General features: G+C 31.4%; 3 protein-coding genes across 3 annotated transcripts; 1 reads left to right on the top strand and 2 right to left on the bottom strand.

Moving 5' to 3' along the window:
• Positions 1 to 4,446: 4,446 nt before the first annotated feature.
• On the bottom strand, positions 4,447 to 4,905 carry LOC147800953 (uncharacterized). Its single transcript, XM_087155697.1, has one exon. It carries the CDS (start codon positions 4,903 to 4,905, stop codon positions 4,447 to 4,449), a length of 459 nt encoding a protein of 152 aa, XP_087011823.1.
• A 405-nt stretch (positions 4,906 to 5,310) lies between these two features.
• Positions 5,311 to 6,489, bottom strand: LOC147800952 (uncharacterized). Its single transcript, XM_087155696.1, has one exon. The coding sequence runs from the start codon at positions 6,487 to 6,489 to the stop codon at positions 5,311 to 5,313; it is 1,179 nt and encodes a 392-aa protein (XP_087011822.1).
• A 3,220-nt stretch (positions 6,490 to 9,709) lies between these two features.
• Positions 9,710 to 17,100, top strand: LOC147800951 (piRNA biogenesis protein EXD1-like). Its single transcript, XM_087155618.1, has one exon. The coding sequence runs from the start codon at positions 9,978 to 9,980 to the stop codon at positions 11,220 to 11,222; it is 1,245 nt and encodes a 414-aa protein (XP_087011744.1). The 5' UTR covers positions 9,710 to 9,977; the 3' UTR covers positions 11,223 to 17,100.
• The last annotated feature ends 306 nt before the right edge of the window (positions 17,101 to 17,406 follow it).

Here is a 17,406-nt window from a genome sequence, read left to right as displayed (position 1 = left end):
GGAGTCAAAAAACTGTAAAACTTTTCGTCACTTTTTAGTTTTTGCCTAATATTATTTACGACTTACGACAAAAATTAAAATCAATAAATTCCTCATCGAATTACTTAAACATTAATTTTGGTTTAGCAGTTTAGTCAGGAACAGTTACAAAACATGAGCAAAATGTTTCGCTTTGGTTGAAAAAATCATTACGCTTATTTTAAAATGCCTGTAACCTAAAAATGTCTTTCCAAATAAAAACATATATTACGAAAATTAAACATTATCTAAATTTGCTTTCAGGGTGCATATAATTTTAATATTTAACTCATTTCTATGTATAGGTACTCGCAAATAAATAATAAAACGTGGCTATAATTTCTATGAATAGAGTTTTCACTATAAATGTAAACAACAAATATCGAACTCTTGACCTGCTCTACTTCCTGCTAGACAGTATACAGCTGCTTACTACCGCTTATTCTGCGAGGCGATATTTGAAAACAGATAATTTTGTGCTTAATAAATAAAAAAATTATGTAATTTCTGTGCTCAAATCTGCTGTATTTCATCGGCTGTATTCAATGATATTAAGTAACTCTGGGGATTTTGAAGTGAAAATTTTTTAATTATTTATAGATGTATTATTTAAAAAGGAGACATGTTTGCTAGATTTAGAGAGAACTCATTTTATTGGCAGTCCCGATTTGGCCTTATTTATTACTGTTTGTTTTTATTAAAATCGTGTTTTAAAATGATTCTTTTTTTTTTTTTTTTTTTTTTTTTTTTTTTTTTTTTTTTTACTTTGACTGCCAATAAAAAATCTGTATTATTTTCAAATAAACATAAATTTGCAATTTATCAAATGTTTAAGTTGAAATGATTTTGCACTATTGATGATTTTCCACAAAATATCTATCTGAAATAGATTTGGCATTTCGTCCAAAAGAAGCCAATTTTTTCCAGGACAGAAGAAAAAACAGGAAAAAAAACTGGAAAAAACTTGATAAAATCGATGAAATTGAAAATTACCAAAGAAGTTGTTTAAAAAATGTAGTAAAGTATTACAAGAATAACTCAAATCTGAGTTTACGACTATTAATGGTCAACTCCGCAGTTTTGTAATTCTGAACCAAACCCAGAAGACTAGGGATCTTTTGGATTAAGCATTTGGGCAAACTAGACTTCGTGGAGGACTTTTTTAATGGAATGCACCCCCATTTCCGTAACATGGAGAGGGAAACAACGAAAACCACCCACAGATCAGAAAAAAATATACTTATTCACGAATGGTTGGAAAAATTTAAGGGTAACTAATATAATAGCTGAAATGTGCAATATTAATGATTTAAATATTTAAAAAAAAATCTTTAACTGATAAATAAGACATTGGTTAATAGTATAGAAGTTAAAAAGTGTACATATTAATATACATAATAAAACAGATGCTAAAAAATGTAAATGATAAAACGTATAAATGTTAAAAATTATATATATATGCTTATAGCCTAGAAAGAATTGCCAGAAGTAAATGAATTTTTTCATACTTAACAGGGTACCCACAAACTAGGAAAAAATTTTAAGTGGCTACAAAAGTGAGATATATCTAGATGTTTTAAGCTATCAATAAACATTTAATTTGAAATAAATATACATTGGTGCAAAAAATAACTCAGGAATAATTTCCTTATTCACAAATGAAAGATAACTTTAAGCATTTTTCAGTAGTCTTGAAAAATATTAGCAACCACTCGTTTATTTTCTCCAGATTGTGAGAACCCTGCTTAAGGAGCCTTGCCATAAGTGGCAACATATGGAAAAATATCATGAATGTACCACTGGGCTGTGATGGCCCCGTGGATCAATATTTGGCGTGTGACGTATGCGATGCACCTTATACTAGCTGTTGAAGCGTGGTGCTGCTGTAGGAGGGATTGACATCCAAACTCCATTTAGAGTAATGTCGCCCTCTACGGGATTGTTTTGTAAATGAATGGAACTAGGTCGCCTTCAATAATGAATCCAGATTTATTTGGGCAATGATCTTGTACAAGTATGGAGGCCGCTTCCTCAATCCTGCCTACAATATACAATAGCACACCGCATCCAGAATTAGAGTGATTTTATTGGGTGCCATCGGATACGGCACGCGATCAACCCTAATATTGATCCACGGGTCCATGGTAGCCCACAGATTAGTTCGTGACACTCTCCAGCCACGTGTGCTGCCACTAATGTCAGAGCTCCCAGGAGCCATTTTTCTACCAGATAATAATCGCCTACACGCAGCAAGGGTGCCACTTCCCCCATTGCTGCCTTTCTTTGACCTGCTTGATCTCTAGATTTGTCCTCGAACTGGGGTATTTGAGATCACTTGAGACGCAGCCACCAAACTTAGCTGATTTCGCGGTGTTTTTACAGCAACTCTGGAACGAGATGCCACTGGACATCATAAAGGACTTGTATGCCTCAATGCCTGAACGAACCGTATCGCATCCTGCATTCTCGGAAGTGGTCCAAGATGCACAAAAACCTCCATTCATTTGTATTTTTTCTCGCAATAAATGATCAATCACTTACTTCAATAACTTATTTATTGATTTTTCAATAACTTTATGATATCAACGATGTACTAACGTATGTAAAATTTCGATTCTTTCTGACAACTCTTTCTAGGTGTGCTAGTTTTTATGGCAATAGGTGTAAAAATAGATGTTAAAAAATAATAATAATAATGATAATATATATATATATATATATATATATATATATATATATATATATATATATATATATATATATATATATATATATATATATATATATATATATATATATATATATATATATATATATATATATATATATATAAGTGCATTTAATAGAGTAAAAAGTAAGAAATTGTTGCTTATATCCTGGCATACATATATAATCTTATATCTCCCTTTAATCTATAATATTTATTATAATATAATAAAGTGCCATTAAATTGACAAGTATTAATATAAAAAAAATTAAAAATGCTTAACGCGAAATAAATTAATAAATAGTTTAAATTACACTTTAAAACTTTTATAAAAAAAGCCCTTTTAATAATAAAAATAAGTACAATTATAAATAATCGATTCAAAAATCCGATTAACTAACTCTTTTAAATCGATCCATAGTAGCTAATGATGCCCATAAAATTATTAGTTTTCTTTTTTATAAGAGTGAATAATAGTTTAAAAATGGAGAAATTGTAGCTCATATACTGTGTATATAAGTAACCCCTTATCTCCCTTTGATATTAACCTATAATTGTCAATATCGACCAGATGATTTAATATAATATACTATAATACAAAACTAAAAGAAATAATTATAGACAAATTAGGGGACCCACGAAGGGACAAAATATGGTTCCATTGGAAAAGCGCGGGAAAATACTTAACGGTTAATATGAGTGGTAAAGCTGTCTGTGGCAAGGCCGTTAATGTTACGTGATAGGAAGCAATAAATTAGTAGACCCAAAGGTTCGGTGTTTGAACCCTGTTAAAGGTCAATATTTTAAAAATTATATTTCCTATTTTTTCAATATTGTAACGTAAATAAAAAATTCCTTTTCCTTAAATTATTATTTTTCTTTTAATAAGAGTGAATAATAGCTTAAAGGAAATATTGCAGCTCTTATACTATGCATATAACTGACCCCATATCTCCCCATAATATTAACCTATCATTTTCAAAGCCAACTATATATTATATTATAGTATACTACCGTACCAAAGGAAATAATTATAGACAAATTAAAGGGCCCATGACGGGGCGAAATATGGTTCCATTGAAAAAGTGCTGGAAAGTAATTAAAGGTTAATATAAGTGGCAAAGCCGTTTTTGACATGCGAATCACTAAACCCGAGGGTCCGGTGTTCAACCCCCGTCAATGCACAATATTGTAAAATTACATTTCATGAAAATAAATGTTTTTTCTATTTATTTTACAATATTGTAATGTAAATAAAATATTATTTTACTAAATTATTATTTTTCTTTTTTTTTAAGAGCGAATTAAAGCATAAAAATGGAGAAATTCTTGCTTATATACAGTACATATAAATGGCCCCTATCTCCTTTTCCTTGTACCTGCTGGCCTGGCACTGAAAACTTTTTTGGTTGTCCTGCTATCCTCCATTCTTATAATGTGGCCTGCCCATTTAATCCTTTGAATTTTGATAAATTTAATGATGTCAGGTTCTTTATATGCCTTGTAAAGGTCCGTGTTTGATCTTCTAAACCAGGTACCGTTTTTATTTATTCCTCCAAAAATGCTTCGCAGTATTTTTCTCTCAAATCTAGCTATCATATTTTTATCTCCACGGGTCATTGTCCATGTCTCACATGCGTATGTAAGGACTGATCGTATAAGACATTTATATAGTAACACTTTTGTTTTTCTTTTTATTATGCTTGACTTAAGGTATTTTCTTAGACCATAAAAACACTTATTGGCCATCGTGATTCTCGTGTAGTGTCGTTTTTGTTGTTAATCTTAGATCCCAAATAGGTGAAGCTATCAACGGCTTCGAATTTGCACGCTCCAATTTCAAACTGTGTTTCTTCATCGCCAGCTTTTGTGCAGGGCATATATTTAGTTTTATTTTCATTGATTCTTAATCCCATCTTAATGGCTTCCTTCTCCAGACATAAAAAGGATTGTGTTATCGCTATCTGCGTTCTAGCGATAGTATCTAAATCATCAGCAAAAGCCAATATTTGAACTGATTTGTTGAAGATATTTCCTCGGGTGATGATGTTTGTAGTACTATTCTCCTTTACTATTTTTTCTAATGCTAGATTAAGGAGGAGACATGCCAATGCATCTCCCTGTCGTACACCATTTTTAACTTCTATTGGGTAGGAAAGACTATTCTGTATCTTGATCATGATTTTGGTTTCACTTAGTGTCAAGCTAATCAGCTTCACTAGTTTCTCCGGTATATTAAATTCTCTTAAGGCTGATATTAGAGTTCTTCGGCTAACACTATCGTAGGCTGTTTTGAAATCAATAAACAGATGGTGCGCGTCAATACCAAATTCTATTGTTTTCTCCAAAATTCGCCGGATGCTAAAAATTTGCTCTGAGGTGGATCACCCCTTCCTGAATCCGGTCTGATACTCTTCAATTATATTTTCGACAAGTGGGGAGAGTCTTTTGAAATGGATGTTAGAAAATACTTTATACCTTGTACAGAGTAAGCTAATTCCTCTGTAGTTTGAGCAATCCAGTATATCTCCTTTCTTATGTATCGCACAGGTCATGCTGGTTTTCCACTCTTCAGGGATTAATTCTTACTCCCATATAGCTCGTACCAGATCATATATTCTCTTCGTGACGCATGTTCCCCCATTTTTTAGAAATTCTGATGGGATTTGATCGGAGCCTGGTGCTTTATTGTCCTTTAGCTTTTTCATTCCGTCATCGACTTCTTCTAATGTTGGTGGTTCCCCAATATGTTGGTTATAAATTCCAATGTCTTCTGTAGGTGGTTCATGTTCATCGCTAACTCCATTCAGTAGTTCATAAAAATGCTCATTCCATCTCTCCAATACTTGCAAATTGTTAGTCAAGATTGCTCCATTCTTGTCACGACATGAGGTAGTTCTGGATTTGAATTCCTTTCGTCCTAGGTTTATTTCCCGAAAGAAAGCTCTGCTTTCATTAGATCCCCTTAAATGTTCAACATTTTTTAAAAGATCCTCGAGAAATGCATTCTTCTTTGTTTTATGAATTCTCTTCTCCTCCTTTCTTGCCTCTTTGTATTTGATCTCAGCATTTCTAGAATGTCTCTTATTCAGCACCTTTTTATATGCTTCATTCTTTTTTTCTGCTGCCATGTAGCATTCACTATCAAACCAATCTTTCCTTTTAGTTTTCTTAACTTTTCCAACAACTTCGTTACCAGTCTTAACGATTTTTTCCTTCAAAGAGTTCCATTTAGCGTTTATGCTATCTTCCTCCCTATGGTTATCCTTAGATTCTTTAAGGCTACTGTCAATTTGATTCTGGAATTTGAGCTTAATTGCCTCATCTTTTAGTTGCTTGCAGTCAAACTTTTCCAAACATTTTCCTCGAATCCTTCGAAAGTTGGAGATTCTAGCTCGTAGTTTTGCTATTATTAAGAAGTGGTCTGAATCTAAGTTGACACGTCGGTAGGTTCTTACGTCCTCTATATCCAATTTATGCCTGGAATCACTCAAAAAATGGTCGATTTGATTGAATGTGATCCTATCAGGAGATCGCCAGGTCATTTTATGTATCTTCTTATGATGGAACATCGTGCTTGGTATGATCATATTCCGGTCTGCAGCAAAGTCAATAAGTCGCTTTCCATTGTCGCTTGAAGTGTCATGGAGACTAAATTTGCCAATTATTGATCTAAATTCCTTTCCCTTGCCAATTTTTGCATTTGCACTCCCTAGTAACACTTTGGCATCATTTTTTGGGCAGGATGCATATAAATTGAGCATAAAAATATAAAAATTGAGAAATTGTTGCTTATATACAGTACATGTAAATGGCCCCTATCTCCCTTTAAAGTTAACCTATAATTTTTCAAACTCTACCGGATATCATATTATAATATACTTTAATACCGTACCAAAGGAAATAATTATAAACAAATCCGGGGGCCCAAGAGGGGGCAAAATATGGTTTTATTGGAAAAGTACTGGAAAGTATTAAAGGTAACTATAAGTGGCACAGCTATGTATGGTGTGGCCATTTGTGTCACGTGATAAAAAGCACCAAATTAGTGAACCCAGGAGTAGGGGGTTAGAACCCGATTGAAGATCAATATTTGAAAGATTATATTTCATAATTTTTTTTCAATATAGTAACATAAATGAAATAATCCTTTTCTTTAAATTATTATTTTTCTTTTTCATAATAGCGAATAATAGCTTAAAAATGGAGAAGTTGTAGCTCATATACTATGTATATAAATAACCCCTTATATCCCCTTGATATTTGCTCATAATTTTCAGTCTCAACCTGATATTATATTATAATACACTATTGCACCAAACGAAATAATTATAGACAAATTAAGGGGCCCATGAGGAGGCAAAATATGGTTCCAATGGAAATGCTCGGGAAAGTACTTAATAGAAGTTGCAGAACCGTGCTTGACGTGTCACGTTATAGGAAGCAGCGAATCGCTAGACCCGAGGGTCCGGTGTTCAAACCCCGTTATTGTTCAAAACTGTAAAATTATATTTCATAAAAATAAATGCTTTTTTCTTGATTTTACATTATTGTAATCTAAATAGAATATTATTTTCCTAATAAATGGCCCCATATCTTCTTTTAATATTCACCTATAATTCTGAAATCGACCAGATATTACATTATAATATACTACACTACCGTACCAAAGGAAATAATTATGGACAAATTAGGGTGCCCTCGATGGGGTACAACATAGTTCCATTGAAAAGGGGCCGGGAAAGTACTTAAAGTTCAATATAAGTGGCGAAGCCGGGTGAGGGGTAATCGCTTTTATTACGTGATAAGAAGCATCAAATCGGGTGACCTGAGTTTCACGGGCTTAAGCCCCGTTAATGGTCAATATTTTAAAATTATATTTCATAAAAACAAGTGCTTTTTTAATTCTTTTTGCAATATTGTAAAGTAAATAAAATATTGTTTTCTTTTAGGAATTATTTTTTTTATAATGCCGAATAATAGCATAAAAATGGAGCTCATATACTATGCATACAAATCACCCCATATCTCCATTTAATATTAATCTATAATTTTCAATCTTGACCAGATATTTTATTATAATATATTATAGTACAGTGCCGAAGAAAATAATTATTGACAAATTAAGGGACCCACGAAGGGACAAAATATGAATCTATTAGAAAAGCGAGGGAAGGTACTTAAAGGTTAATATAAAATAAGGTAGAACATGGAACACCTCACGTTAATAAAAAAAAAACTTTCTAAGATAATCAAGAAATACCCTTGAAGTTGATTTATAATAACCAAAAGAGTAAAATGTAACACCTTCGGTAGATAAATAAATACCTCAGCAGCTATATAAAACCACACTTGAGGTTGAAAAATGACCTAAAGTAGAACAACGAACACCTCCCGTTCATAAAAATCATCCTATCTAACCGTCGAAAAATACACTTAAGCTTGATCTATAATAACTTGATGTGTAAAATGACACACCTTAAGTTGATAAAAAATATTTCTAGATGCATAAAAATGTATACTTAAGGTTAAAATATAGGTAGAGCATGAAACACCTCACGTTAGTAAAAAATTGCCTTTACCACTGTCAGAAAATGCACTTTAGGTAGATCCATAATAACCTAAAGTGTTAAATGAAACACCTTAGGTTGTTGAATAAATACTTCCACAGTTGTAAAAAAATATACTTCTGGTTGATAAGTAAGTGCCTAAGGTTGAAAACGAGACATCTGAAAGTAGTAAATACCTACCTCTCCACAAATGAAAAATGAAACACATCAAGTTGATGCACATATACCTCTGGAGGTATATTTAAGTTATATTCGAAGTAAATTTTGAGATGTTCATCTAACGACGTATTTAAATAACAACCCCATTTATACCTTTGAAAAATTTCTTATTTATAGCTCAAAAATACCTCAATTTTTTTGAAAGGGTATCGTGATCTGTGAAGTCAACTAAATTCGCTAAGACGCAGCATGCTTGTAGAGTTCTCCGAATTTGTTGTTTGTTTCATTGAAATTCAAATGTAAACGATGCATTATATTGTAAATACTACGTCTATTGGCGATCGCAACACTCGAATACGCCATCTGGGGAGAGACCAGTTTCATGCCTTTAGCCCTTCTCCCTTCCCTCTCCTCCTCTTTTCAGTTGTATAGGAATGTACTGCGATATTTTCCCTTTTCTTAATGGATGGTGTTTTCAATAGAAATGTAAACAATAACAATCTCGAGCTCGGGACCTACTCTAGTTCCGGTTAAAAAGTTTGCAGCTGCTTACTACGTGTTATTCTGATAGGCGATATTTTCAAACGGATAATTTTGTTTTCAATAAAAAAAAATAAACTAGATAATTTCTGAGCTCAAATCTGCCGTATTTCATAAGATATTAATGTTATTATGTAATTCTGGGGAGTTTGGAGTGAAAATTTGTTTCAGTTATTTTGTTATTTATTATTAAAAAAGGTGACATGGTTGCTAAATTTTGAATAACTCGCTTTTTTTGGCAGTCTTGATTTGGCCTCTTTCCATTTGTTTATTACTGTTTGTTCGTGTTGCAAGCTGTGCACCATCTTACGTTAGTGTTAAGTATTGTAAACAGTATTGTTAGCATTATAAACATAAGTAATAAGTAATCAAATGCATTGTTTGCAAGAATCTCAAAGCACAATGATGCCAAATGGCTTTAAAATACAACTGAAACAGTAACCCGGAAATTTAGGCAGTCCCGAGCTTGCAGCGCTCCCTAGTGTAGAAAACACCATCCATATTTTTCCTTTTTATTTAATAAAAATATTTTTTTAAATTTGCGTGATACTTTTCATTAGAACTATGTTTAATGTAGTTTGCAGTTCCATGTAGTTTTCCAACTTAAAAGATTTTAATCCATATAAAAATCGAGAGAGAAACTAACGTACTTCCTTCCTCTATGACTTTCCACGCGCTAATGGGGTAAGCATGCGAAGTGTTGCCATAGGTAAAGAGTTCTGCTCTACGCCACCTGTAGCTCATTTCGATCGCCAATTGCGTCTTTACAAGCACAGGCATAAAAATAGAAAATAGTAACCCGGAAGTGTTACGGTGAGTTGTAACATCTAGCGCCACCTGTGCTTTGCTTTACTAGGTCAACCATCCATTGTGCTATCTGTTTTTATTTTACAGAAAGGCTTATAAGCCTGGATTGAGCACTGAAGCTGCAAATGTATGTAATTTCAATAAGTAAATAAATATTTTTTTATTCGTTTAAAATCATGGATATAATAAATTCATTATTGGGTCTTGAAAACTATAGAATTAAGTTTTTAACGGGGGAAGGAGATTATGAAGGCACTATATCAAGAATTGCTCCCGAAATTCAGCTCATAGTTATAACCAAAGCTATTTGGTTACCCAAGGATAAAAAACTGGGTACATTGACTTTTAGAGCTAAGGAAATAATATCTTTCGACGTGATCGGTAGATCAGAATCTTCAAAGATTTCAGAATCTTTAGCTAACAACTATAGTGGCTTCTACGAACGAAATGACCAAAGACCAACTATTTTCGATGATGAATCCGATGAAACTTCCTCTGTTAATGAATCGGAACTATTCTCAGAGATAGATTCTGAGGAAAGAGTATACACGTTTGATTTACCCCCATCTTTATGCAAAATCTTGCCATTAGACAATGTCGTTATAAGCGAATTTGATGAAAACTTTGACTACTGTATCCAGCATTTCCGCCAACAAGATGTAATTGGAATTTCTTTTGAAAGTCCTAAGATAAGACGTAATGAACTTTTGCATTGGCTATGCATAGCCACTTCTTGCTGTACTTTTTTAATTGATATTTTCACTCTTGGTGAATCTGCTTTTACTAGAGGAATTAAAGATATTCTAGAGGATCCTAAGATAGAGAAAGTGGTTCACGATTGTCGACAAATCTCTGATTGCTTGTTTCATTGTTACAATACTAAATTGATTAATGTTTTTGATACTCAAGTAGCTGACTATATAATAAATCGACAAAGGACTAAAGATGGAAAGATTATCCCTTATGTGCAGCCATTAAATTCTTGTTTATCTCATTATCTCTATGTGCCAGAAGAATTTTTATTCCGTCGCAAAAAACGATCTTACCAAGATGATTTGGTATTTTATGAATTACGACCTCTCAGGGAAGATTTAAGGAATTTGTTTACAAAAAATGTTATATACCTAAGACCCTTAAAACAAGAATTGGACATTTTGCTTTTGGAACCCTTGGACAAATGTGTTGATATTTATATGAAATCAAGGCGTTGTAAAACAGATAGGGAACTTAAACTTGAGAGATTTGTACACAATGTGGTGCCTGATGAATTGCTATTTGAAGAAATTAAACTTTTTCGATTTAAAGATTATGTAGACATTCCAGCTACTGTAAGTTCAGGGCCACCATTTAGAGAATTTCAGGATTCTTTTAAAGACTACTGCAAAATAAACACGAAAACAGTTCCTTTAAAAATAGACTAGTAGTATGAATAAATTAAAACCAGAGTTGTAGTGATTTAAATCATTTGACTAAAGATGTTGATTTAAATTACGATTTCAATCGACCACTTTTATTTGAAAGGAAAAAAATTTGAAGGATTGTATATATAGAGAAAAAATCAAACCTATTTTTTTATTCATGATTTTAATTATGAAACTATAGGTACATTTTAAAGAAAGTCAATTTGTACTTGAATGTCTAAGATATTTTCATGGTTCATAATGTAGATCAATGAGAATCTTTACCTAAATGACAACTAAGATAAACTTAAGATATTTGGATCAATATTCGGGTATTTTCATTAATTAAGTCTGTAAAATTATACATCTGTAAATAATGTCTGAAATTTCATATCACTGTGTTCATGTCATTTAATGTTATGTTCAACTATATGTATATTATTTGCTAATTGTTACATAGATTACTTTACTTTTAACCTGGTTATATCTTAGAGGTAACCAGGGTAAGCGTAACTTAGAGAATGCAAGCCCATTCAAATATCACAAAGGGGCAGGGACCCTGAGCTAAAAAATTTTCGATGTTCCAACTCCACTCAAGGTAATAAGCTAAAACTCAGGCTCCAAAAATTTCACTATATACACACTATTGAGTTCCAAATTATAATTTTAAATTTTTATTACTGAAAAGAGCATTATTAGTGTGTCGTAATTATTAGAATGCAAATAAATGCTGCATAACCCAATTTAAAACAAAATTAAGAGCAAGAATCTGAGAAACTGTCACACCTGACATTATGAAGTGATTTATGCCATCTCATATTTTCTCCAAAAAATTACTAAATGTTACACATCTTGTCAAAAGACAAAATCCAGAATTTTTTCGTCCCGCAGTGGACTGATCGTTAAGACTCGGTTCCCAGCAGATCACCGAAGTCAAGCATCACTGGCTACAGTCAGTGTGCGGGTGGGTGACCACTTGGATCAGCCTGTGTATTGGACCTCGTTAAACTGTTCTACCGTAAAGTGCTCAACTTCACGTGCAGGTCGTCAGGCTACTGAAGCGGGGCTGCTTTCCCCTCTGCAGAGGATCTAAATTGTGATGGCATGTCTTCGGATCATCCTCAAGGATGTTTCCCATACCGTCGCCAATAGCCCATTGTGCAGCTCTAGTGCGACATAAATGAACAACAACCAGAATTTTTTCTAGCAAAGTTGAGTTGTTCATTTTTTATGGCCCCCAAGAAGTTCAGAGCGTTGCAGGTAAATCTCAGTGTTTTTATAGAAAATCTGAGATGGTGTGTATTTCAAGTGTGTCACTCTCTCAGATTCTTGTTCTTAATTAAAATATATAAACCAGACAAAATTATTTGTATTTGTAGAATCATCCAGAAATTAAAAGCCCAAAAATCTTTGATTTTTTTATTAAAGAGTTCCAACTCCCTGCAAAGAAGAACCAAAGTAGATGTTGTGTTTCCAATGGCTTCTTATATTAAGTGAGAAAATGCTATTTTAACTAGAGACTTCATTGCATCAAAGTGATTTTTTGTCAAGATATGTTTGTTTTGAATGTAAGGATAAACAAAAGCAACTTTTTTGCATTTACTCACTTTCCTAGCATTCTGATATGCAATTGCCAACTAAAATTGTATTATATATATACAGAGATAAAAACTTTAAAATCTATTTTGCTTCTAAATAATGCATTAAATTTTTTGAAAGTTTTTAATGTAAATTCCTCATCACATCAAGCATGTTTTCAACATTAGAAGTCCTGTCCTGAAGGCTTACCTTTTTTTACTAGCTAATCCAGAATTTTTAACTCCATACCCATTTTTGTAAAAAAATTTCATGATGTTTTACTTTTGTGAAGAGTTTTAGCAAATCATCATTTTCTATGGGAAAATATCTTCAAAAGGCAAAACAAAAGAAAACATTAATATTAAAGGAACTTTTTTCCTTAATAATAAAAAATTATTAAGATATTTTTTTACAACTCTTTATGACAAATACTTATTTAACGAGACTCCAGGGATGTATCCAATAGTGATCCCATAAACGGAAGCCAAATCCACCTGTAACAGGTCCTGCATAAACCCCTGATATTGAAAATATAAGGAGAAAAAACTGTCATGGGCATTTTTCTTTGGGAAAGTAAGGGTAGGATATATCTATCACCTTTCTAACTTCTTATTTATCAGCGTTGCATCTCTTACGTTCAGCGATTTTGTGCCTGTTTGGTCGGTGTTGCATGCCATGTGACAAAGCGAAAAATTTCAATATTAAAACTTAATTTGTCATTACTTACCCGTCTTTTTAAAGTGCACGATTATTTTTTTATTTCTGAATATTGCTAAGTGATGGCACAACTAGTCCCACTTTCTTCACAATTTTTGCAATGATATTTACCACCTTAAATTGAAATCAAAATTATTATTTCTGTATTACAATTGTATGTCAAAATAGTTAAGATGTATTCAGAGAGTGAGTCTGAGTAAAGTGAATTTATTATCTCTCAGTTGGAAAATGATAGTTCTGATTTATCTAGGAAAAATTATTTTCCAAATTATTTTTTACCTAATTTTAAAAATTATTTTACTCAGATATTTATCTTAAACACCTTAAAGCAATAGAGTTAATAAATATGTTATCACAGAGCATTTTTTAAGATAAAACTAGGGTGCATTGCAGGGAAAACTAGAGTTCAGTGGACGGGACATCACATATTTCGAAACCAATAGGTCAAGCAAAAAACTGCTTGCTTACAAAAATATTTTGCATTTTCGAATTTAGGATAGAAAATATATAAATTTTCTGCAATAAAAAAAGCTTTATTTTAGGTCGGAAATGTTATGTTTCGAATTATTTAAATGAACCTGAACCATTAACTCCTTCTCATTTTACTGTTGGATCACGTTTAACTACTCTACCTTCTCCAAATAATTTTAATTTAACATCAAATGAGGTGAAATTCACCAAAAAGTGGACATGTAGATTATTATCGTTGGATCATTTTTAGAAAAGATTTTTTTTTAAGGAATATTTATTAGAGTTAAGATCTGTTATATTTTCTAAACAATCGAAAAATTTGAATACTTATAAAGTTGATAATGATAATATTAAGCGCCATAATTGAAAGTTGGGAAGGATTAAAAAAATTTTTACAGGTAGAGATTTCAAAATTAGACCATGTGAGATTCAATTCGAAAACAGTATTCTAAGAAGACCCATTGAAAAAGTATGTAACCTAGAAGTGTAATGAATGTTTAATGCATCCAATAAATGGATGCATGGTGGAAAGTGTTAAATAATGGCTAAGATTTATGATTTAAATTTATAATCATAGTTATATGGCACTATGCCAATGGTTAATTATTTCTCGCATGTTTGTTATACTTTTATTCTTTCTTGTGCTGTCTATATGAAATAACCATTGTGTTCATTTCTCCGTCATCATTTTATTTTGGAATCCAGGTATCTCTATAGAACCATTTATTAAATATAATGTGAACTGTATAATTTTTTTAAAATCTTCTGAAAATGTTTTACGAAAGATTTGCATACAATGAAATAATAAGGAGAATAAAATTGTTATTAAATTAAATCTTCTCTATTTTATCTTTACTGATTTATAAATATTGTTTCCTTTAAAAATTATTAAATAACAATTGCAAGTAATTTCTGTAATCTTTAATTAGACTTAATGTTTTTTTAATTATCAATTAAAATAAATTGATTTTTGAATGTTTATTGCTGCAAATATTTAATGAATAATATGAACCAAATTTTATTAATAAAATAATGGAACTTTTTCAGATCAAATATTTATATTTTTATAAGAAATGGGATTGCCAACCTTTTCGGGGAAGAATGCAACTGGCTTAAAGATAAAATTATACCATCCACTTCCAACATTCTAAAAAATATAGAAATATCATTTTTAGTATGATAATAAGATTTATGTATGCAAATAATTCTTTTTTTCATTTAAGTACGAGTAGAGGAATTATAAGAAATATAATTAAAACAAAAATTATAAATTTAGGTTTTATTGTTAGTAAAAATTTTAAAGTTTTAGTCAGTATGTTATGCATAAATAGTTGAATAAGTAAATTATTTAATTCAAAACTGTTACTAAACAGTCAGTGATTAATAATTTTTTTTTTTATTCATAAATTTTATTTTTTTACCTAGTCATCTATATTAGGAGTAGTTCTTGAAGTTTCTAACAAAATTAGGTTTTTATTGAATTTATTATGTTTGTAAAAGTTTGTTCACATTTTTGTTCCGTTGATTAAGGGGCCGTTCAAAAAGTACGTACATCCCGAAGGGGGGAGGAGGGGGTTTGCTATTATGTACGGTTTTGTACCATGGGGAGGGGGGAGGTATACAAAGTATGTACTTTATAAACATACACCAAATTTAAGTTTGACTTTATCCTACACACTCCTTAAGTAAATATTTAATTTTATTTAAAACATAATTATTTTAATTTCTATGAAAAAGGGGGGTAGACTAATAAAATGTACGTACTCTAAGGGGGGGAGTAAGACCTTATGTACGAAGGGGGGGAGGGGTTTAAAATTTCTCCATTTTTGTGTACGTACTTTTTGAACGGCCCCTAAAACATTCAATTGTATATGTTTGCCAAATTATGTAAACATGAAGAATTATTTGTTGATGCAAATTTTAAAAATTAAATTTCAAGTGGGATTTTTATAGTATATTTTCTAATTTTTCAATAAGTTTTCAGGTGTCACTGCTATGACTCAGTGGGGATATAATTACTCAGTATGTCAATCTTCAATTATCAAAAGGTACCTCAAGATGGAATTAAGTTTACATGTTTTATATACTAGTGAATTGGTATTTAATATTTTTAGTGGTAGTTGTGGTTGACTAGTCGTGTTCTACAACGAAAATAAAGACATATCTTCACAGATCTTAACTTAGTATGTACAAATGAATAATAAAAAAATAAAAATTGATATATAAATAATTATTAGCAATTTAAAAGCATACTAATTCAGGTTCGTTAAATTTAATTAACATGTCATTTAGCAAAAATTAAAAACTTACAAAATCAGTGTAGTTACACAACAAGTTAAATAATAACAAAAGAAAATCAGCAATTTATTAATTACTACATTTGAAACTATAAAATTGGGCTCAAACATCTGTATCATTATCGTTTTGTGTGTAGCACATGCCCAATGAATTATTTGAGCATTTCAGCAAAAGTTAATTAAAAATAAGAATTTGCAAAATGTTATAGGACTAACAGAGACTTGTTTTTCATTACAAACATGGGCACAACAAAAATAGCTATTTTTGAATTAAACTATTCTTCAAGGCCGCTGACTTCTGGAAGAAAGTATTGGATTATGATCTCTCTACCCCTCAATTTCTACACTAACAATTCTATTGATATTAACTAAATTTTAGGCGTGGTATGTCCAAGACATGGTGAAGATTTGCAACAATCAGTATTTTTTTAAATATTTCTACAATTTAATTTTTTGTGTAAAAAATTCTATTTTTTACAATTAATAAACCTAATTCTATCCATGTACCTGTAAAAAAAACGTTTTAAACAAGCATTTTACCACAGTTTGCTTGGTGTTGACCCACATGGGAACAAGTTTTCTGTGTATAACCAACAATAATCCTTGGTTTATTATATTGCTAATTTTTATTATATTGCTTATATTATTTTTATTGGTTGATATTACTTTTGAAAACAATTTTAATAACTTCTAATTCATTGGAAACATTTCTCACTGAAATAAAATGTATATCTTATGTTTTTGCAATCATTCTGTATACAGAGCCTAACTAAGGCGGGGGCATACCGGGGCAGCTGCCCCTGGCCCCCATATCGAATAAAAAAAGTTTATTTTGCGTTTCCTTCTTTATTGAACTTTTTTAAACAGAATATCAGTACAGTGTAAAATCTGTCAGTTTTATGTTAACTTCTTCATTAATATCGTCGCACACATTCTTCGTTTGAACACTTAATATATTTCATTAATCCCGCTAAATTTTCACAATTACGATGGACATATTTGACCAATCAAAAGCCTGTATTTTTACCTATCGCAAAATGCATTATGTTTACAAGAATACGGCTTTCTGATTGGCTTAATTGAGCTATCGTAATTGCGAAAATTTAGCAGAATTCCGCCCTAATGTCAGCAACGATATGAAT

This window comes from Parasteatoda tepidariorum, chromosome 12 (assembly GCF_982258835.1).
Source record: "Parasteatoda tepidariorum strain Cologne lab strain chromosome 12, Ptep-v5.0, whole genome shotgun sequence".
NCBI classification, from domain to species: domain Eukaryota; kingdom Metazoa; phylum Arthropoda; class Arachnida; order Araneae; family Theridiidae; genus Parasteatoda; species Parasteatoda tepidariorum.
This window is presented reverse-complemented; position numbering and strand designations above follow the sequence as displayed.